Below are 24,267 nucleotides of genomic sequence, written 5' to 3' on the forward strand. Positions count from 1 at the left end.
CCTCCACTTACCAACTGGCCTGTGATGTCTAGATTAATAGACCCAGACTTCTGCATGAGGAAGTAGATTGCGTCAAATATCTCATTTGTAAACACAAAGTTAAGCATGGCATTCCTAGAGCCCACTCGTTGAGGCAGGGAGAAGGAAGACGCTTCTGGGGGGAGAATAACTGGCTTGCCCAGCAGGTAGAATGTGCTCTAATCAGAGAGTTTGAGGAAGAAAAACAGGATCTTAATGAAGACCTCGAGAATATTAGTATTATTCTTGAAGTCCAGAGGACTTTACTGGGTATAGCAAGGAATCAGAGAAAGATCAGATTACCAACAGCAGTTGGGTATGATCAGCAAGACTGACTCATTTCATGGAGGTGGGCACCAACTCATGAAGACCCACCCCAGGCGCACATTTGCAACAATGAGCCTTCTTATATGGAGCCCTTTGAATCCAAGCTCCCTAGTCCCATCTTAGACCCACTTCTAACCACATCCAATACCAGGATTTTTATTATTATTAATACCAACTCCCTATCTAATCATTCTTGCCACCTGCTTTTACCTCCTCATAGTTCATATGGTTTTCATTATATTTGAAGATGTTTCCTTTATACTTGATAGAGCCTTTCATGATGGATGTCCATGTCTTTTATGATCTTTCATAAAAACCACAGAAGCAGACACCATCTCTGCTGGCCTTCAGCATGGGTTTGGGGTCTAAAACCAAATAAGTGATCCAATCCCTGATTATTTTATGCTGTATTAGAGGGCTTTTTAAAGAACCTCTATACTCCAGTCCCATCAATTCAATTTATTTCAATTCACTCAATTTCTATGTCTATAAAATGATGGGAATATGTGATCTCTAAAGTCCCTCCCTTCTAGTGCTATGAATTCAGCAAGTATTTATTAAGTGCCTATTGTATGCAGAAGCTAGTATTAGGTGTTAAGGAGAAGATGGAGATTAGATAAGACATGATCACTGACTACATGGCCCTCAGGAGGAATATGAAATATACACAGGTATTATAATATTCTTTATTTTTATTTCTCCTTCTTCCCAACATATTCTCTCTATTCCAACTAAATCCATTTCCACCCTGTTTTTACAGCACATAATATTCACCCCCAGTTTCAATGTCTTTGTTTCTCTCTCCTCACCTGAAGTATATTCCATCCTCTCTTCTCTAAATCCTGCCATCTTTTGAAGTCCAGCTCACATCCCACTCACTCCAGGAAACTTGTCTTTATTACCCTCACCCATGGTAGTCTCACTTTCTCCAAGTTCCTGCAGTACCTAGATTCTGAAGTGAATTAATCCCTTGATTAAATAAAAGGATTAAATCCCTTGATTAAATGAGCATTCTTTGCTCATTGTGTCATGTTCCATTCCCCACCCCTCCTGAATAGGCTTTTAGCCCCCAGAGGGCAGGATCTGGACTTCTGTCTCTAATCTACATCACAACATAGCCCAGGCAGGTACTCAAGGAATCCTAGGCTATTTGGATTTTTAGGGAAGCAAGTCCTTTGTCGTAACCTGAGGATTTCCAAACTAAAAAGTAGAAGTTATGACAGGTGGTTGGAGACTAGTCAGTAATAGGTAAGCTCAGTACTTACATTGATAGCCAAGGACATATATTCTTCGGTGATGGTAGGTAGTTGGGCCAAAGAGTAGCTGATCTGGGATTCAGGACCAAGAGGGTGGGTACCTAAAATTATAAAAGAACAAAATCTCCAGTCTAGAACCACCACTAGATATTATTTAGTGTGATAAGGGCCACTAGGTGCAGTGGATAGAGCACTGGACCTGGAATCAGGAAGATCTGAGTTCAATTCTAGCCTCAGACACTTCCTAGCTGTGTAACCCTGAGCAAATTAACTAACTTCTGCCTTCCTCAGTTTCCCTATCTGTAAAAGGGAATAATAATTGCACCAACCTCCCAGGGTTGTTGTGAGCATAAAACGAGATGATATTTGTAAAGCACCTGGCACATAGTAGGTGCTCTACAAAATCAAATTTCCTTCCTTTCAATATTCTCATTTTATAAAGGAAGAAAATAAAACCAAGAAAGAGGAAGTGCTGCCTGACTAAAGTAATAAAAAGAGTTAGTATCAGAACTAGTCAATAGTCTATATTCTAACAACCCTCCAAATCTGCCATTCTGTGTTCTATGGTCCAAAAGCCTTTCTAGCTCTAATGTTCTATGGTTCTTATCATAGGCATCAGGTATGGTGGAAAGATCATTGGATTTGGAGTCAGACAGCCAGGCTTTGACCATCTTCAATACTGACTAGGTGGATGAATCATTTAACCACTCTGAGTCTCAGTTTCTTCCTCTATAAGATGGGAATGATAGAGTGGTAACATGATATATTGGAGAAAACACTCAATTTGCAATGGGAGGACCAGAATTCAGATTCTTGACCTACTACTCAACAGATTTGTGAGACCTTAGGTCAGCCACTCCCTTTGGGTTTCAGTTTCCTCATGGGTAAAATCAGCAGAGTTGAAGCAGAGGATCTCAAAAGTCACTCAAAATTTCCATATCCCATAGTTCTATGAACCAAACTTTTGATTCTCTAGATTACAGGGCTGCTGAATGGAGAGTGCTTCGAAAACTGGAAGGTTGCATAGAAAAGTGTTGGCTTCCTCACATAGCCCAAGACACAGGCCTGAACACAGAGCAAGTGCCCATCTTGGAGATTTATTGATGACTAATTATTCCTGTGATTGTATTCCCAGATACTGGTTAAGTACTCACTATTCTCCTGACTTATGGTTGATGATCCTTGAACCTGAGCCCCATGAATCCGAGCCCAGCCAGAGGATGAGCAGTCAAATCAAGCGAGCTCACAATACTTACCAATCATTGTACCCAGATAAATATTCAGTGCTTCCATCATGGAAAAGAGCTTTGAACACAGCTGTGCCAACCAGAAAGAGCACAAACAACTCATTAATTAAGTAGATGGTCAAGGCTAAAGAAGGCAGAGCCAGTGGTCATCTGCACTAATCAATCCATTAGCAAGTGTCCATGAAGTGCTTATGATGTGTACACAAACAAAAAGGAAACACAGTCTTTTCCCACAAGGAGCTTATATTCTTGTGGAGGAGACAGCATGTACATAACTAGATAAACACAAGAGAGTAGATGGAAGGTAACCTCAGAGGGAAAGACATTAGCAAAAGTGGGGACTGAGACAGATCTCCTGCAAGGTCCATCCTTCAATATCCCTCCTTTCCCAATGAGCCTGAAATGACTTCAGTGGGGATAAAAACCATCCTCAAATAGAAGACAAGACTGAAAAGGTCAATTAGGCTGAGAGAAGTAACCCAGAAACAGATGGACATTTATGGGGAGGGAGAAGGGAAGGGCAACATACATCAGGTCTTAAGAGTCTCTGCCAAGGTCAAGAGATCTTGGAAAAGAGGGTAGGTGATTGGAAAGAGCAGAAACAATGGTGAAAACCAAAGCTGGAGACACCAAAGACAAACCTGACCCCCTAGGCCAGCCCTGGGAACAATTGCTTCCTCCTTTCAGGACTGTTCTATGGGCACAAAAGTGAATTAAAACCATAAGGAATGATAGAAGCATTAATTAATGTTCAAGAGTTGACATCAAGTCATATTCTTTCTATATGAACCCACAATGGATTCCTACTTGAGTAGGAATTTCATTCCAGGAAATAATGTTTATCTATTGGTAAATTCCTCTTTTTCTGTCCTCAAAAAAATGTAAACTATGTAATCCAGAACATTTCTCTTTTTTACTGTAGGACCCACAAAATTCTTGACCCAGAGCTAAAGCAACTCATTCAGGTTCCTAGATAATACCAGTGCCCACTGCTTCCTGCCAAAGGCATTTCCTCTGTTTCAATCTATGCTGAAGTAAGCAGGGGAATGATGATCAGCACCTTTTAAAACAACAATAACCATCCTTCACAATTTCTATATAGCACTTAGGGGTTTTTCTAACTGTTTCTACATCCACCATCTCCTCTGAACCTTAGGGATTCCCCTACAAAATCAATAGGGAATGGACATTCCTCATTTACAGATGGCAAAATTGTCCAAGGAAATCCTAAGAACAACATGAGGAGAATGTTGAGTAGGATGTGAACAGATGATGGTAGGAAGATGCTGCAGGGGGGATATAAAGAGAATCCTACAGTCATAGGCCTGTCCAGCCACCTCCATAATGGAGAAAAGAATCCCTCTTTAAACCTGCCAAGGACTACTCCTCCTCTATCCCCACAGGCTCAAACAAACCTCAAACCTAGAAAGGGACCCCTCCAGATGAAAACTGACCTGGTCCCTCAATTCATTTGGCAAAACAGATAATACAGCATGGTGTATTTCACAGATGAGAAAAAAGGCCTTGCTTCAAAATGCTTAAAATTCTATTACTATCAGAATTGCTAATTTCACTAGCATATGAGGTAAACATTACAAAAAAATTGAAGCCAAAAGGTTCTTTACCTTATCAGGTATGACAATCCTAACGTATGCATTGGCAGGACTATATAATTCTTTTAACCTAGAGAGGCCAAATAAAATATGCCTATCAGATAGAGTGAATGCACATCCCTCCAGCTCCATAAACTTAGCCCAAATGTCCAGGGTGCAAGCTGCTCCCTCCATTCACCTGAATCCCCTCCCCTGCAACTTCCTTCAGTGCACCCCATCAGGATATCCCTATGGTCTATCCCCTATGGGAAAATATAAAGGAGGGTTTATATGAAGCTCACAGTATTTTCAAGAAGGAGGGGACCCCAGAAATCACTTGGTCTAACCTATACCTTTTATCCTAGAGGCAGCTAAGTGATGTAGCAGATAGAGAGCCTCACCTGGAGTCAGGAAGGCCTGAGTTCAAATTGACCCTAGGCAAGTCATTTAACCTTGTTTGCCCCAGTTTCCTTATCTGGAAGCTGGAGAAAAAAATAGCAAACCACTCCAGTATTTGCCAAATGGTGACACAAAGAGATGGACATAACTGAAACAACTGAACAACAAAATACCTGGATCCTAATGCCCTCTACAAAATCCACACTATTGGTCACCCAGTCTCTGCCAGAGGACCTTCAGTAAACACACTTAGTTACTCCCAAAGGAGTCGTTCCATCCCCGGGCAAATATAATTATCAGAACATGCTTCTCTATGTTGAGACAGTGTCCTCCTTCCTTCCCTTCCCCCTACTGCTCCAAGTTCAGCACTCTGGGGCCCCTCAGAAAAAGTCTAAGCTTTCTTCTGTGTGACAGCCATTAAAATACCATTTGCATGTGACAACACAGGCTAGACTGGGTATTCTCAGGCACCAAGTAATCAAAGGCTCTATCCAAACAACTGGGTAGAAAGGCAGCTGCAATATATGGGAAGGATTACTGCATTTCAAGTCAGAGGATCTGAATCCCAGATTTGCTACATGTATGACTGTGAACAAATCATTTAACTTTCTGGGGATCCATTTCTTCAGCATCTATAAAAAGTGAGGGGAGTAAATCAGACCTCTAATTTCCCTTCCAGCTTTAAATGCAACAATTTCTCATGATCTTGGGACTAGGAGTCAGGAGGTCTGGATTCTTGTCCCCGTCCACCAGCAAATGACCTTTGGCAGGTCACCAGTATCATAGCCCATAAGTTATCAGAGCAGGAAGGGATTTTTGGTCCAAATCCTTTTCTTTCTTCAGAGAAGAAATTTGAGGCTCAGATTAAAGGAAATTACTTGCCCAAGATCAGACAGCAAATGAGAATCAGGGTCAGCACTAAACACCTAAGACCCTACTTTGTTCAGACCTTTTCCCGATATACCATGCTGAAAGAAGTCTCAATTTGTTCATTGGTTAATGAGCAGGAAGTAGAGAATTAAAGCAGAGGATCATTGGCTCAGGAATACCTTATATAATTTTTTCTAGGACTACATCTGAGATATTTGGGATGTCTGAGATCTCCGGTGTCACCAAATCCAAATCATCTCCTACATTATTGTCTTTGCTTAGGCTGTTCTCTCTACCTAGAATTCCCCTCCTTTCCTGTTTACCCATGGAATTTATAACCATTGTCAAATGTCAACTCATTCAGAAAGTTTTCTTTGATTTCCCCTAGGCTGATTTAAAAAAAAAATTCCCTTCAGACTTCAAGTAGCACTTTGAACTTCTCTGATGTAATACTGTGTATTATAATTATTTATGTGTTGTTCTACTTTTAAACTATAAGCTCAAGGCAGGCAAGGACCCTGACATATAAATTTGAATTTCCTAGATTCCAGAGGCTCTGCATGTAGCAGTTATTCAATGTATATTTATTAAATTAATGAGTAACTAATCAATGAAAGTCTAGAATCCCTGGTATAGCTGAAGACTCCCAGGAGACCTATCACTTCAAAAGTCCCATATCTAGGTCCCTGATGATGTGACACATGTGAGATAAAGAAATACTAGGACACATACCCATCTTCTCTGTAGGTAAGAGTGGTTTCCTTAATTTCGGATTTGCAGAAAGAAAGGTCCACAAATGGTGATCCTGTGGTGCTTTGAGTAATGATTATGTCTGCTATGGTATTAAAACCCACTCTTAGTTTCTGGAGATTCTTCTTTCTGTACAAAAAGAACCCAGAATTTGCTTTTTCACTCTTTTGACTTCATTTAACTATATCTTGTCATCTCACTGAGTCACTGGCTTCTGTTTGATCCAATCTAATTGTCAGGGAGCTTGTTGCTTGGGCAAGGTTTTGTAACTCTTGTACCAAATCGTTAATTTCCTTCTCAATTCTGTCTTCCATAGGTCCCATTTCTTTTCCAGTTTTTTCTGTACCATTTTCATTTTTTAACAAAAAAAATATTTTAACTCCTTTAAAAAAATTCTTGTTCATCTCATCCAAAAATTCTAGTTGAAATTTGCTCCTATACTGTGTTATTCTTTGAGATTTTGCCTGTAGATATTTCAGTCATTCTCTTTTTCTGGATTTATATCTTACACATCCCTGTCACCATAATGGGTTTTTATGGTGAGATTTTTTTCTTTACTTGTTTGCTCATTCTTCCAAACTACTTCCTAAAAATTTTGGACTTGATGTTAGAGTTGGACTTTGTGTACTTCTGAAGGGAAGGTCTGGGCTAGTCCTACTGATGCTTTCTTGGGGTATTGGGGGTCGTATTGTTCCAGGATCTCAGGAATAGCTAAGCTTTCAGAGCTCCCAAAGTGGTCTGATCCAGATTAAAGCCTGATTGTCTCCCTGGTCTAAATATTGTAAATTCCCATCCTAGATTTGGGTCTGTGCAACAGCAAAATGCTGCTGGATTCAGCCCCTATCAGTCAGGTGGGAAGCTTTGTTGGTTCAGAGTGACAGAAATGTGGGTTCCCCTTTGGTCTGGAATTCCTGCCCCTTGCCCTGGTCTTGCTTCTGCAAGCTTCAGACTGGACTACAGCTATAATTGAGTCCCTGCTCTGTTCCTGGGTTCAGTTATCACAGTCACAACACTGCTGCTTGCTTCTAATACACAGCCCAGGGCCTGGGGGGTGCTGGAGGTGCTGGAGGTGATGAGGCAGGCATCATGGTACAGATGCCCTCCTCAGTCCACTCCAAATGTGTGACCAGGACCTGGATATATGGGTGGCAAAACTGTCAGTTGGCATATGTCACCATCAAGGTGCCCCAGTCTAGGTCTGGGGGTGTCCCAGTATGATCCTGGGATTACTACTTGTCCTCAGGCCCAGTCTCTTCCTGTGCTAAAGTGCTCCACACTCCTGATCAGACCCCAACCTTAGTGTCCAGAGACCTTTCTGCCTGTCTCCTTATGCTGATATGGACTAGAAAAATGACACTGACTTTTTCTTGGACTAGCACATTTTCCAGATCTTTCTGGAGGAGTTTGGGGGTGAGGGGAGCAGAGCTCACAGTAGTGCCTTTTGCTCCTCCTCCATCCTGACTCTAATAGCCTTTCCTCAGTCCTCATCTTTGATCTGTCTTCAGTCTCCAACACTATCAATCACTCTCTTCTCCTTCATCCTCTCTTCTCTCTAGGTTTCTCTGACCCTGCTCTCTCTCAGTCCTCTCCTTACCTGTCCATTTCTTCTCAGTCTCCTTTGCTAGATCATTCATGCCCATTAAAAGCAGGTGTCCCCAAAGTTCTGTCCTGGGCTTGGTGATTGCATCAGTTCCTATAGATTCAATAATCCCATCTAGATTGATGATTCCTAAACTAGTCTTAATCTCTTTCCTAGCCTTCAGTCTTGTATCTCTAACTGCCAATCAGACCTCTCAAACTGAATGCTCATGAAATATCTTTAACTCATATTTAAAATTTAACTCATTTTCCCTTTCCAAAGTTTCCTCTCTTCTTAACTTTCATATTACTGTTGAGGGAACCACTATTCGTCCACTCACCTAGCCCCACAACCTAGATGTCATCTTCAACTGAGTCTTAGGTTCTTCAGCTATTGAACAGAGGTAATAACCCCATCCCTGATTACTGCTCCAAACAAGATAAAAGTATGGGAGTAGTGCTTTAAGGAGGAGAAAGTATCATGATGTGAGGTATAGAGAGGATTTCTGGGCAGCAATCCCTGGCCAAAGGGGGACCCAAAAAAAGGAGGAATTGTTTGGAATCCTTATTGAGTCATTTTTGCTGCTTGAAGGTTAGTAGGAGCCAGAATTTAAACACATTCCCTCAATTCCCAGCTCAACCCTTCCCACAGGAATCCCCTACACGCATTCCATCCCCCTGCCCTGACCCAAGAGTGCATACTCACATAAAAAATGTTATATTGGCATGACCAGCAGCAGACAGGCGAATCCCATTATTAGGGGTAAATTTCAGATCAAAGAGGGAAATATCATTGTCAAGCATAAAGACCCTGAGGGAAGGGAAGTGAGCATTAGCTGATGGTTTCTAGGATGAGTCTGTGTCCTAGCTTGGGCCCTGAGGCCAGAGGCAGCAAGGAAGCAAATAGTTAGAGCTGTGACCCAGAGCCATAGCATTTCAAAACAGAACTCACTATCTTTCCACCCCAAGTACCCCCATCCTCGATGTCTCCCAAGTACCCAACTTCAGGGTTATCCATGACCCCTAACTTCCTCTTACCTCACATATCCAATCAATTGCCCAATCTTATCATTCCTACCTCTATAACATCCCTCAAATCCACCCCTGTTCTTCACTCATATAGCTCTGCCCTGGTCCAGGCCCTCATCACCTTTGGTCTGGACCATCGCAATAGACTCCCCATTAATCTCATTGCTTCAAGTTTCTCCCCACTCCAATTCACCCTTCATTTCACACAGCAACCAGACTTAAGCATGTCATTACTCTTCCCTCTCATCCACCCCCACTCAATAAATTCTAGTAGTTGTTTATAACCTTTAGAAGCAAATATAAATTTTGCTGTTTGGCATTTAAAGATCTCCACCACCTTACTACTTTCTAGTTTTCCAGTCTTCTTACATGTTCTTCCCCTTGCACTCTATGATCCAGCCAAATTTATTCCCCTCCCATCTGTGGGATGACTTTTTCAAAGATGCCTTTGCACTGACAGGCCACCATACCTACAATGCGCTTCCCTCCTTCCCCTGCCCTATCCCCCTTTTAGAATCCTTTAAAACTCAGCTGAAGTCCCACCTCCTTCAAATTTTTCCTCATCTACCCCCCCTTACCCTCCCATCATAGCTCCTAACACCCTCCTTGCCAAAGAGACTTTATACAGTACTTAATATATGTATATGTGTGTGTGTATATATATACATATATGTATATATAATATGTAGAGTGTATATTTATATATGTTTATTGGGTCCTGCCAAATTAAATATAAGGAACTTGAGAGCCAAGACTGTTTCATTTTTTTCTTTGTAAACTAACACTTAGCAGAGTGCCAGTCACGTAGTAAGTGTTTAATAAATTCTTGCTGATTGATTGATTGGCAGCCAGCAGGGAGGGGTATACTGAGAAGCTGCGGCTATAAATGTCATTCCCTTCTCTGGTCCTCAGTTTACTCATTTTTTAAAAATGAGTAGGCTTGACCTTATGATTTAAAATTGTATGACCTTAAGACTCTCCCCTTCTCTTTTACAGTAGCAAAATGTCATGCACCATGGCAGAGAGATTTGGGCTCAATAACAGCTAAAATGAAAGTTTGTTTTCCCATTGGAGTCATCCCATGTAGGTAGGTAAGGCAAGAGCCTGGGCCTATTATGTAGATATAGCTGGCTCATACCACACGACATGAGTTTTCATTTTCCCTTCCAGAGAGTTTTCCATGAAGGAAGGAAAAAGCATTTATCAAGCACTTACTATGTGCCAAGAACTATGTTAAACTCTGGAGGATTCCAATAGAAAAGCAAAGACAGTGCATTTTCTTCAGAAGCTCACGTTCTAAGGAGAGACACAACACACACAGGAAGGTTTCAGCTCTAAATGAGAGGAGAAAACTCCACAGTGATGAACACCTAGCCAGGTCTGCAAGGAGTCTGGCAGTGAAGTCCATCTGCACAGCCTGCTGGTGGAGATAGCCCAGAGGCTTCCTCCATGAAGAATCTTCCCTCAGCCCACAAATTCTGTGGGAATGTGGAGTCTCACAGAGAGGCCCCTTATAGGAATGGAGTCCCAAACTCAGCCACTGAAAGAACGCTTCATACATTTAAAGCTGAAAAGCAGCTAGGTGAGGCAGTGGATAGAGCTCTGGACCTGGCATCAGGAAGATCTGAGTTCAAATCCAGCCTCGGACACTTACTAGCTATGTGACCTTGGGCAAGTTACTTATCCTATATTTGCCTCAGTTTTAAACTGTAAAATGGGGCAAACAGCTGCACCTATCTGCCAGGGTTACTGTAAGGATCAAATGAGAAAATATTTGTAAAACAATTAGCATAGTGCCTGGCACAGAGGAGACACTCTATAAATGTTCACTATTATAGAATAATAATTGAAGTGATCTAGTCCAGCCTCCCTTTTTACAGAGAAACAAATAGAAGTCTAGGAAAGCCTTACCTTAGAATCTTGGAATCAAAGCGCTCCAGAGTCTTAAAAGAACCACAAAGGGCACCTAGTCCATCCAACCCCTAGCAGTACAGGAATACCCTCAATCACATACTCTCAAGTGGTCATGCAATCTTTGTATACCTCTAGTGATGGGGAACTCATTACCTTATAAGCTCTTTCCATTGTACTATACTAAAGAAAAGGAAGAGGGATGCAGTTTAAATCCTTTAGCTTGCCCAAGGTCACACAACTAGTAACACTCCAGAGCCACCATATAATACCGCACTACCTCCCATGGGAAGGCCTAAGTGAATAAATGCTTGTGCTCAGATGTGGAGGATAGGAGAAGAGCAGGGACACAACCATGTTTGACTTGGATAGAATAAGCATTGTCTGCAAAGGAATAGCAATGGCTTCTGAGAAACCTTGGGGGACACTGGCCCACTGGGGAACTTACGGAGTACGTTGGAAGTAACCTTCTTCTGGGTTAAAAAGATCAGGGAGTTGGACCTGCAGGGCAGTCTGGAAAGTGGTGCGCCCCATCTGTGCCACTGAGTAAAAGAAGCAGAATTTCAGAGTGTTGCAGAACATCAGTTATGATGGACCTTAGAGCTCACCTAAACCAGGGAGGGAAAGCAATGAACTATAAGGCACTACAGTGAAGCAGACTCAGAAACCACATCTCCTGGTATCCAAGTTTTCCCCTGTTGGACACCATCCTCCAAATTTCCCCAGACCTGGGGCCAGAGAGGAAGTTCCATGCCAGACTTTAAGGTAGGAGAAGGCAGAAATGATTGCTTACTTTTATAAGCATTTTATCATTTCAAAGCACTTTATATTCGTTATCTCAGTTGACCTTCCCAACTGCCCTGTGGGGTTGGTAGAGAAAATGTTATTTTTGGCACTTAATAAATGTTTATTGATTGACTGTCAGACTATTTGACAAGGGAGTAAATGGCCTCATGGAAAAAAAAAGTAAATTACTCAAGGTCATACAATTAATAAGTGGTTAAACCAGAACAGGAACCCAAATTTTCAGATTCCAAATTCAGAGATAATTAGAATCAAAGCACCCAAGAGCTTAAATGAACTACAAAAGACACCTAGTCCATCCAATCCTAGCACAGTAGGAAGACCCTCTATAATGTGCCCACAAGTGGTCATGCAATCTTTGTACACCTCTAATGATGGAGAGCCCACCACCTCCTGAACTATTTCCATTGTACTATAGTAGATAAAAGGAATATGGATGTAGTTTGAAGGAGACTCCATCTTTTGGCTCTTTATTGGAAGGAGGGAGGGAGAGTAGCAGGATCCTAGACCTCCAGGGCCTAGCATTCTAGAGAGATGACCAACCCTGAGGGAAGGTGTGCCCTCTGAATTCCTGGGCCAGCCACACAACTTCCTCTTGAAATCAACAAAGGCAGATGCAGCCCTTGTAGAACAAAAGAAAGTCAAACAGAGTGGTGACAGAACCAGGAAAAGAGTTGGAGCCTCTCAGACCTAGCTGTTCAAAGGCAATCAGCCATTTAACTTGTGTATCCATCATACACTACCATGGATCACTGACATCTATTATCCTCTGCCAGCAGGAGGGATCCAATGGCCCTCTTGGCCTAGATGTGACACAGGACCAGAAGATTCTAGCAAAGGCTACTACAAATTTGACTCTGTTGGGCACATTTTAGGAAGGATATTGACAAACCAAAGCACATATCCAGAGGAGAGTGACTAGGAGGGTGAGAAGACTAAAGAGTAAACCAGGATCAGTTGAAGAAACTAGGAGTGCTTAACCTAGAGATTTTGATAACTCTTCAATTATTGGAAAAGTTGTTATGGGGTAAAAGGATTAAACTCAAAGGCAGAACCAGAACAATGGGTAAAAGTTTTCAGCCCCCAATAGTGGGTAGAATCTCTAAATGGTTAGACCTGAAAAAAAGTAAAGTGGGTATCTCAGGAGTAGGTGAGTGCCCCATAAGAACATATTCCAATGGAGGATTATAAAAGACTCTGCTTACATCCCACCTCCTCAGGAAGCCTTTGGAGGGAAGATGTACATGGGAGGAGGATAGCTACCAGTTCCTTCCCTTAGGAATGATCTTCCATTTACATCACATAGTATGTATGCAGTTGTTTTCATATTGTCCATCCCTTGAGCCCCCTTGAAAATGATGTATATGTACAAAAATATTTATAGCAGCTCTTTTTGTGGTGGCAAGGAGATGGAAATTAAGAAAATGCCCATCAACTGGAGAATGGCTGAACAAGTTGTCATATATAATTGTGATGGATTACTATTGTGCTATACGAAATGACAAGCAGCTTGGTTTCAGAAAAACCTGAGAAGACATATATAAACTGGTGCAAAGAGAAGGGAGTAGAACCAGGAGAACACAGTAACAGCAATATCATAATGGTGATCAAATGTGAAAGACTTAGCCATTCTGATCAATAAAATGATCCCCAAAAAACTTCAAAGGACACATGATGAAAAATGTTATCCACCTCCAGAGAGAGATCTGATGAACTCTAAGGCCAGAGAGAAGCATACTTTTTTCACTTTCTTTATATTACTTGTTTTTATTGCTTTTTCTTTTTTTTGTAAAACGGCTAATATGGAAATATGTTTTGTGACTTCACATGTATAATGGATATCATATAATGGACATCCATGTATAATGGATATTGCTTGCCTTCTTAATGGGTGGGGCAAGGGTAGGAGGGAGGGAGAGAATTTGAAAATCAATATTTTTTAAATAAATGTTGAAAATAAATTAATAATTTTTTTAAATATAATATAAGCCCCTCTGAGGACAGGGAGTGTATTGTTCTTGTTTTCTCCCAGCACTTAGCATAGTGTCTGGCACCTCAGAAATGCTTGGTTAGTGTTTCTTGACTGACACTCTGAGAAGCTGCAAGAACACTGAGGAGCTCTCTCATGTATGTGGCTGTGACCAGACACATGATAAGAAACCTTATGCCTGGGAGCAGACATCAGTCAGAACCAACACAGTAGTCTGTCTGACCCAAGAGGCATGTTCCTAACCCTTTAACGGTTCACACATAAAACCTTTTACTAATCCTAGGAAGAAAGGGACCTTAGTACACAGAACTTTAGAGTTAGGAGAGCCGTTAGAACAGAGGTTATCAGAGCTGGGGAGATAGAACGTCAGTGATGGAAGAAACCTTAGAAAACAGAATTCATACCTTAGAGGGAGCAGAAAATGTCAGAGCTACAAGGGGCCTTAGAGATTATCTAGTATAATTCTTTTGTTTTATAGGGAAGAAAACAGAGAAGCAAATGAGTTAATATTTGCAAAGTACTTAGCACAATGCCTGGAGCATAGTAAGAGCTATTTGTTAGCTGCTGTTATTGCTGTCATTATTATGTCAAATATTTTATTCAACAGAAAATTCAACAAAAATGACGTTGCAGAAAAGGGAAGCATCTAGCCCAAGATAACACAGTGAATTAGTGACAGAGATGGTTAGACCAGAGGACAGGCCTTATGACTCCAAGTCTAAAGCTGTGGTGAAGGACACCAAACAGTACAATTTCAGAACACATGCAAAACCAGTGTGCATGACCATCCGGTGCTGAGTGACCAGTCAACACCAAACTTCCCAAATCTAAGCTAGCACAACTCAAACTCTGAAGGTTCATCATCAGCTGCTCCCACTTGCATCCAGTCTGAAAGTCCTGACTCCTCACTGGCCTTTTACTCAGGTTCCCAGCCTCTGCTATGCAATCACTCTGCTCTGATTAAACACAAAGATTAATTTAAGGCACCATGAATTCTACCACCAGTATTCATCCCAAAGCCATGAAATTTGAATCCTACCTCGGACAGTTACTAGCTGTATGACTCCAAGCAAGTCTCTTAATTTCTCCGCCTCAGTTTTCCCATCTGCAGACAGGGGATATCGCCTATCTCACAGGGTTGTTGTGAGAACCAAATGAGATAACATGTGTAAAGTGCTTTGCCAACCTTCAAGTTCTACATAAATGCTATTATTGTTGTTATTGCTGTCATTATCACATGGCAAGTGGCACCCACAGATGATTACAGAGCTATAAATAGGGCATGGCTATCAGGGCAAAATTTAGAGGATATAAAAATTTAGTCCATGCACTACCACAGCAATAGAAACCATGAGTTTGTTAACCAGCTGTTAACGTGACTAGTTTTTTTTTAAAAGAAGCTATCAGAAGATGTTGTTAATAACATTTTTTATAAGCCAACCAACTCCCCTTCTCCCTTAACGGAAATCCCACATAATTACTACTCCCTGTGTTCTTTTTATGTCATAAATTACAAAGTTAATTTGAGGGTACTTCTTCTACTGCTTGACCCGGATTTGCTGCTTGTTCCAGCATTGAAATGACTCACAACTATTCTGATGGACAAGATCAGTCAGGCCTTCACTTACCATAGTCTAGGGCTGCCTGGTTAATCCTGGTTACAATCCTTGGTGAGTAGGCTTCACAGAACGGGACCGACATCCCAAGGAGGAACCCCAAGGTACAGACTAGAAACATGGCTGATCCTGATTATGAGTTACGGATCAAGGAACCTGGTGGGAACAGGATAGCTGGTACCTCATTGAAAGGGTTTGGGGATTAAAATGGAGACAGTTCTGTCAAAAGTGATCCAGAAAACAAGCTACACGAGCTTATACTTAATCAACTCCCTCTTCTTATTTCAGGAAATATGGCAAAAGGGAAAATATAATCAAATTGAGAATTGAGGACCTGAGCTCTAATCCCCCATCTACCACTGACATGAGGTGTGACCTTGGATATTTCCCTTTCCAGCCTCTATTTCATCTCTTATTAAATAGATGTGACTACCCCTGCCTCACCCACCTCAAAGTATGGTCATAAATAGCCAATGGATAGAAAAGTGGGAAACATGCTTACTATCCAAGTTCCTACTAGAATTACCCCATTTGGGGGGAAGACTTTACCTACATTTTCAGATTTAAGAGAGTTACAGAAGGAAAGGGAAGAGATATTTTGGGGATGTTCACAGAGAAACATACACCAATCATCCCAGCTTGGTCCCCACCCTGGACCCAATCACTTGTTCCAGTAGACAAGTGTGGAGGTTGGAAGGCCCAGTCCTATGCCCATACCTGCCTTAGCCCTACTGGTATTCAGGAAAAATGCAGAGATCTTTTCTCAGGGACCTTGGAGAATCAGAGGCTAATGTCACACAAGCACTTGTCTTACTGGATGGGTTTGTTTCCCAGACTCAAGTCCAGCTCTACACTTCCCATGTCAGGACTCGAATCCAACAAAGAACCTGCCAGAGGTCTAGTTAGTTAATCCTCTGCATACAATAATTGATTGAAAAAACTGGGGATATTTTGTATCTGGAATAGACAAGACTTCCATGAAGGACTGTTGAGCAGACAAAGGGCTAAACTCAATTTTCCTTAGAAAGTTCCTTGAAGAAGCAACGGGTAAAAACTAGAGATAGATTTCTGCTTACTCTTGACTTAATTCATTTTTCCAAAATGTTCACAACCTCAGCCACCTTTCCACCTGTTGAAACCTCCCACTGTGGTCCAGTTTCCTGATTGTTGACTTCCTGATTGTTGTCCACCATTTCTTTTTTTTCCTGTAGGACATTATCTCTTTTTATTTAATTTATTTGCTTTGTTTTCAACAATCATTTCCCTAAGTTTTAATTTTTCATCCCTTCCTTTCTCCTTCCTTCCCCAAAATGGCATGCAATCTTATATGAGTTCTACACATACATTCTTATTAAATACATTTTTACATTAGTCATGTTGCATAGAAGAATTAAAACAAATGGGAGAAACCATGAGAAAAACACAAAACAAAACATAACACAAGAGAAAATAATCTGCTTCGTTGTGTGTTCCGATTCCGTAGTTCTTTCTCTGGATGTTTATGGCATTTTGCATCGAGTCCTTTGGGAATGTTTTTGTTGACCACTATTTCTTGACGAACCAAGTGATACTTCACTCCTGGTTCAACTCTCTCTCCTGATTTTTTCATCTCCCTGATGCCTTGCTTCACTTAGGTACCCTCCCCATGCCCCCACTTTCAAGTTCTCCTTTTATGGAGTGTCTTCCCCTACTGGGCAAAAATTATCTTATTTAATTGTACTTGTATCTGGGACTTAGCAAGTGTCTCACATAGTAAGTGCTTAACAAATGTTTTGTGTTGACTATTATGGAAGTGTTTTGCATGCCTATACATGTATAATCTATATCAAATTGCTTGTGGGTAGGGAGGGAGGATTTGGAGACTTGGAGAGAATTTGGAACTCAAAGTTTTAAAAACGAATGTTAAAAATTGTTTTTACATGCATCTGGGAAATAAGATACATACAAGTAATGGGTTATAGAAATCTATCTTGCCCTACAGTAAAATAGAAGGAAAAGGAATAAGAGAAGAGAGGGAAGTGATAGAAGGGAGGGCAGATTGGGGAAGGGGTAATCAGAATGTATGTTGTCTTAGGGTGGGAGGAGGGGAGAGATGGGGAGAAAATTTGAAACTCAAAATCTTGTGAAGTGAATGTTGAAAACTAAAAATAATTTAATTAACAAAAAAGAAAACAAAGCAAGATAAATGCTTTTGTTTACCTACCTCTAAATGTGGGCAGCTTGGTTGCACAGTGGATAGAGCACTACACTTAGAATCAGGAAACAGCTTCATAAGTTCAAATCCAACCTCAAACACTTGCTAGCTGTGTGATCCTAGGCAAGTCACTTAACCCAGTTTGCTCATCTGAAAAATTGACTGGAAAAGGAAATGGCAAACCACTCCAGTGTCTTGGCCAAGAAAAGCCCAAATGAGGTCATGAAGAATTGCAACTGAAACAACTAAACAACACCACCTCTCAATATAAGGAAAACCTTCCTAATCCTTGATTGTCCCAAAGTGGAACAGGTTGCCTGAAGAGTTGACAGGTTCACCATCGCTGGAGCTCTTCAGCCAGAAGTTGGTTGACACCCCCCCCCCCCCATCAATGATGTCTTAGAGGAGATTCCTATATAGGTCTGAACTAGAGATAACTTCCAACTTTAAAATTCAATGGGGTCAGCACTTATAGCTTTTTCTAGGTCCTTCCATTTCCCCAAGTTCAATATCTCACCAGTGGTTCAGATCAGCCCCTTAGCTGCAGTAGGGCAGGGGTTATCAGTCCTCCTAAGTGGAGAAAGAAACTGAGGACCAGAAAATACCCAAGGTCACCTAGAGAATTAGTGAAAGCGACAGCACCTACATCTTGTAACCATCAAGCTGGTGTTATCCACTCTTCTGAGTTCCAAATCACCAGAGTACTTGGACAAATTTAATTACTTGCTAAAAGAGACAGACAGGATCCTGTAGGACTCTTTGAGAATAAGCCTCCAAGATCATCACTCATCCTATGAAAAAAATTAGATGTCAGCACCATAGGTATTAAAGTTTAACATTTAGAATGTTAAAGAGGCCTGAAAATATAGAATGCAGAACACCAGGGCTGAAAAAGACTTTACAAAGTAAGAGCTTAGAACATGGAACATTAAAACATTAGATGTAGAGCGAGAGAGCTCAAAAAGACCATAGAAAATCAAATGTAACCATTGGAATGGACCTCAGAAACTAGAACAAGGAAAGTCAGAGCTAGAACGGACCTTAGGACTTAGAGGGGCAGAGCTGAAAAAGACCTTAACAATGATCTAGTCCAGGGTTTCTTACATTTTTTTGTGCCATTGACCCACTCCCAACTCTGGCAGTCTGTTGAAGTCTGTGCACCCTCTTCTGAAAGTAATGGGTTTTTCAAAATAAAATAAATAAGAATACAAAGGAAATCAATTCTACTGAAATGTGGTTACCCAAATAAAATTTTTTAAACAGTTCATAGATTTTGGGTTATGTAGTCCAATATCCTTATTTTGTAGATGAGGGGAACTGGTCCAAATACGGGAAATGATTTGTCCGATTATCACACAGCTAGTAAATGTTAGTGTTAGCACAAGTCTCCTGATGAGATTTTTGCATTGAACCCCATTGCTTCCTTATGATTCCTTCATTCCCCCACCAAAAAAACCCCCAGCTTTTCCATTCATACCTCAATCTGTTCCCTGTAAAAGATGAATCATCAGAGGTTAGGCCTTTTTCCTCTCTCTGGGTCAGGGACTGCTTTATAAGCCTCCCAAAGAGGATGACACAGTGGGAAAAGGGAACAGCAATCATGAGCACTTTATGCCCAGGGAGGGGCCCGTTTCCTTTTGATAGGCACTGTTTTCTCTGCAAATAAGGACCTTTGCCAACTGTATTCATCCCTGATGAGGTAATAGAAATATGCCACGTCGCTGGGCATAGCTGCCAAAGGGTCTGTCAATAAATTGACATCTCCATCTCCTCCCAATGGTAGCCAGAGAATTCCCAGAAAGAGAGGACTTCTTGAAGTCACAGTAATCTAGTATGAAGAAAAGGTGGGACAGAAATTGCCAGGAAAGAAGAGGGACTGAGTCATCCCCATATCCAAGTCAAAAATTCCCAGAAGCAGGGTTAGGACTGAGATGATCTTCATTCCAGGGCTGTTGTAAAGAAAGCAATTTGTAAGCCTTGAGTAATTAATATGACTTCTCAAGCCTAGAAGGTATCTACTATCGAAGGCAAAAATCAAGAATGGTATAGTGGAAATCAATTAACAAGCATTTATTAAGCACTTACTGCATACCAGGAAAAGAGAATTGGATTTGGAGTCAATTCAAATTCTGGCTGTACTACTAATTATCAAAGTCATCTTAAGTAAGTGATTTTCCCTTCCTAGCCTTCAGCTTTGCTCATTATAAAAATATGTAGGTTGAACCAGATTTTTCTCTAAAGACCCTTCTGGCTTGAAATGCTATGATCCCATGATCAACTTTCAGAAAGATGCAATGACAGCTTTGAGATCAGTTGATCCCATCCTAAGAATGTTTGGTTCCACAGCCACAGACTGAGTCCTTGCTCCAGCTCCACCCTGACACCTGACAATCAGGCCTGAGCCCTAAAGATGGTCCAAGACTAAACCCTTTCCTGGCCCCAGGTGGAGCTCTAATCTCAGCCTCACACTAAGCCATAACTAGCTGACTGACTCTTTCTGGGAACTCTCTGGCTACTACTGGCAAAAGATGAATATATCAGCTCTAGATGGCTGAAATGTGCACTATAGCTCCTAAGGGATCCCAAGAAGAGAGTGGGATTATATAAGTACAAAATATTCCCAATGAAAATTAAGACACTGATGCAATGTTGATATACTGATTCAACCACTCTGTAGAGAGCAACTTGGAACTATGCCCAAAGGGCTATAAAACCATGCATACCCTTTGACTGAGCAATTCCACTACTAGGTCTGTATCCCAAAGAGATAAATAAAAAATAAAAAGGAAAAGGACCTATTTGTACAAAAATATTTATAGCAGCTCCTTTAATAGTGGCAAAGAATAGGAAATTGAGGGGATTTCATCAATTGAGAAATAGCTGAACAAGCTGTTATGTATGATTGCAATGGAATACTATTGTCCTATAAGAAATGATGAACTCTCACAAAAACCTGAAAAGACTTACATGAACTGATGCAAAGTGAAATGAGCAGAACCAGGAGAACATTGTATACAGTAACAGCAATATTGTATGATGATCAACTGTGAATGACTTGCTCTTTTCAACAACACAATGACCTAAGACAATTCTAAAGGACTTAGGAGGAAAAATGCTATCCATCTCCAGAGTAAGAACTGATGGCATCTGAAGGCAGATTGAAGCATATTTTTTCTTTATTTTATTTTTATTAGGGTTTTTTGTTTGTTTTCTTTCACAACATGGCTTAAAAAATATGTTTTGCATGACTACACATTTGTAATCTATATCAAACTTCTTGTCTTCTCAATGAGTGGGGAAGGGTGGGAGGAAGGGAGAGAATTTGGAAGTCAATTTTTAAAAACAAATGTTAAAAATTGTTTTTACATGTGATTGGCAAAAAAATTAAATATTAAAATATTTTCAGCAGAAATAAGGTAGAGGAGTTAGGAGAGATAGGAAAAAAGATATGCACAAACATAATAAATAAAGATTAGGTGTAGAATCTCTTGGGGAAAGTACATGTTTATATATGTGTGTATTATATACACACATGTATTTGTCAATATCTCTCTATATAAATATATATACACACTTAATTGTAGCCTAGGGAAGGGGGAAGGGGGAGAAAAGAACAAAGTAAAAAGTATATAGCAGAGAACAAAAGAAAACCTACAAGAAAGCAAAGATGGATAGCTTTCAACATAACATGCAGTATTTAATATATTGGCGTTCTTGAAATGAAAATGCATTGCTATATATTCTGAATCCTCTCCTATGTTCAGCTGACATGTTTTTTCTTTTCTCATTTTGTATTTAAGTTTATAATATCTTTTTTTCTTTTCTTATTATATATTTAAATTTTGGTGTTTGTTTAAAATAAAAAAAGATAATAACAAATTTTTAAAAGACCAAAAACATTTTTAGGAAGAAAAAACACAAAATATCCCCACTGCTGAAGGGAGGAGGCAGGAGGATGGGAGATAGGACTACACAAAAGGAAAGTCATCATGATGAAGAATTGAAAGCTCTCTCTTCCTGTATGAATAGCTTAACTGCCTCTGGGCCCAGCTATCTCTGCCACAAGAGATTCCATCCTCCAGCCCAACTTGGTGGAAAGAAGCCTGGAATAGGAGTGAGAAAATATGAGTTCAAATATTCAGCACTCAGTCAGCAAATGAGGCCAAGTTATTTCCTCCTTCTGTTTCCTCCTCTATAAAATGGAGATAATAACTCTTTCTCCACCTAACTGGTGTGAGAATCATAAGACAGAACGGATGAGAAAGCAAATCCATTTGTAACACATGAATATATGAAATTGTACAATTATTTCAATCATGTCCGAATCTCTGTAACCCCAATTGAGTTTTGAGGGGTTTTTTGGCAAAAACACTAGAGTGTTTTGCTACCTCATTTTACAGATGTGAAAACTGAGGGAAATAGGGTTTAAGTGATTTGCCCAGGGTCACACAGCTAGTAAGTGTCTGAGGCTGAATTTGAACTCATGAAGATGATCCTTGCTAACTTCAGGCTGGGTGCTTTATCTACTGCACCACCTTAGCTGCCTGTGGTTATTAATACCATTATTGATTCTATATGTACATAGGAGCTTAAGAGTGAGACTAGAAAGCAACTTAGAGCTCCCCTATTCCTACCCTTTTTCACAAACGCAGAAACTAAGGTACAGAGAAGAGATAGGACGAGCCCAAGGTCACAAGTGGCAAAGCTGGCATCCAAACTCAGGTCATATGTTTGTATGTGTGTATATATATATATATATATATATATATATATATATATATATATATATATATATATATATATATATATATGTATATACATAAATATACACATATATGTATAAATACATGTATATGTATGTATGTATTATATCTTAATTCCAAGCTGGAAGAGACCTTAGCAACATCTAGTCCAAGGGTTGGAAAACTATAACCTGAGAACCAAATCCAGCCCATCATCTGTTCTTTTATACAGCTTGTGAGCTAAAGTGGTACCATTCTTGGTGACATCATTGAGATACCATCTTACTCTTGCCAATGCTTTCATGACCTTTTAGGGGCTTCAAACCATTCAGAGTTTCATATGGAATCCTTGTTGGAGTGTTTTCTCTTTAACTTCAGAAAATAATCCCCTTGGAGGCAGTGGCTGTGGTGGCAAGAGACCTAGGTCTGTCATTGGCTTGCGGTGGGACCCTTCCCCTCTCTGGTCTTCTAGAAAATGGGGGTTAGATCTGATAGCCCCAAAGCTTCCTTCTAGCTTGAGTGTTCTATGAGTGTGAAAATGAGAGGAAGAGCCAATGAGCTATAAATGGTTTCTCAGTACCTCTTCTCTGCCTAGCCTAGTTCTGGGCCCTGTGGGTAACAGAAAAAGGGGACAGGAAGTATTTACTAGTTTGGAGGCACTGTGTAAGTCCCCTAACCTCATTATGCCTCCTGCACATCAGGAACTATCATGTATTGTTGGAAAGATAAGACTTATGCACAAAAAGCAATCAGAAACAATACCAGAAAGTCGATAATAGAATGATGGATGAAGTCTTCTCACACCCAGTACCTCACAGCCCATAGGGAAGAGGCATCACCGCAATGTTTAACCCCCTTTTAAAGATGAGGAAAACAAGGTCCATAGAGATCAAATGACTTATCCAACATTGCATAGTAAATTAGTTGGGATACAGCTAAGGTCTTGATGCAGAATGATGAAATTTTTAAAAAGCAATAGACTAGGAGTCCAGTCACCTCAGCTTCTGCCAACTCATTATATGACCTTGTACAAATCACTCCCCTTCACTGTGCCTCAGTTTCCTCCTCTGTAAAATGGCTTCTTAGTTGGCTTCTGGATCCAAAGTCCCATGAGCACTGAACTGGGGAGTTAGAAGATGTAGACTCAGCTCTATCTCTGCTGCTTACTAGGTGTACCCCCCTCAATTTCCTCCTCCCTAAAATGAAGAGAATGGACCAGATGGCCTCTAGGACCCCTTTCTACTTAAATCTATGATTCTGTGACTTACATCCCTGGTTCTTTCCAGCAGATCATACAGCCAAAGAAGGGAATGGTCAGCATGAGCAAAGGATCTAAAAACAGGAGTCTGGCATGAGGGAATTCTTCAGAGTCTGGAAATAATCCTCTTGTACAAATAAATCCTTCTGCACAGCAAACATGTAGAGGATTACTATCTGCCAACATGTTGTTGCTTTAATGCTCTTTGTCTCAGTTTACCAGTCCATGAAATGAGTGGAACATGTAACTGTAGAGTTACTTTCTCATCACTGAAATACAAATTAAGCTCAGTGGAAGGAGATAACAAACATTTACTGAAATGAAGTCATATTCACTCTGAAACAGAAAACTTTTCACTTTCTTAGCATTTCCACCACAAAAAAATACCTAATGGCTCACTGGAAGTCCTGGGCATTTGAACAGTATGAGCAGCAGTGTGATATAATGGAAAGAATGCTGCCTCAGAGTAAGAGGACCTGCGTTCGAATTCCACTTCTGATGCTAACTACTCGTGTGATCTTGGGCAAGTCACCAACTCCTTGGATCTCAGTTGTTTCACCTAAAAAGTGAGGGGGTTGGACAAATTGGCCTCTGAGATCCTTTCCAGTACCAACGTCTAGATGATGGGGCAGTCAGTGTTCTGACTCTCCTGCTTAAACACTCGGATGTCACTACAATTCAAGGTT

The 24,267-nt window shown here is 40.6% G+C and overlaps 1 protein-coding gene across 1 annotated transcript in view; it reads right to left on the reverse strand.

Moving 5' to 3' along the window:
* BPIFB2 (BPI fold containing family B member 2) overlaps positions 1-15,674 on the reverse strand; it is a 36,645-nt gene extending 20,971 nt beyond the window's left edge. Inside the window, exons 1-8 of the mRNA XM_072642729.1 lie at positions 15,400-15,674; positions 11,426-11,519; positions 8,744-8,848; positions 6,442-6,588; positions 4,474-4,531; positions 2,858-2,918; positions 1,611-1,702; positions 12-197 (exon numbers count right to left, since the gene is read on the reverse strand). Coding sequence (XP_072498830.1) covers positions 12-197; positions 1,611-1,702; positions 2,858-2,918; positions 4,474-4,531; positions 6,442-6,588; positions 8,744-8,848; positions 11,426-11,519; positions 15,400-15,508 — 852 coding nt within the window. The 5' untranslated portion in view covers positions 15,509-15,674. The remainder of the gene's footprint in view (positions 1-11; positions 198-1,610; positions 1,703-2,857; positions 2,919-4,473; positions 4,532-6,441; positions 6,589-8,743; positions 8,849-11,425; positions 11,520-15,399) is intronic.
* Positions 15,675-24,267: the final 8,593 nt, after the last annotated feature.

The sequence above is a fragment of the Notamacropus eugenii genome, chromosome 1 (genome assembly GCF_028372415.1).
Source record: "Notamacropus eugenii isolate mMacEug1 chromosome 1, mMacEug1.pri_v2, whole genome shotgun sequence".
Lineage (NCBI taxonomy): Eukaryota > Metazoa > Chordata > Mammalia > Diprotodontia > Macropodidae > Notamacropus > Notamacropus eugenii.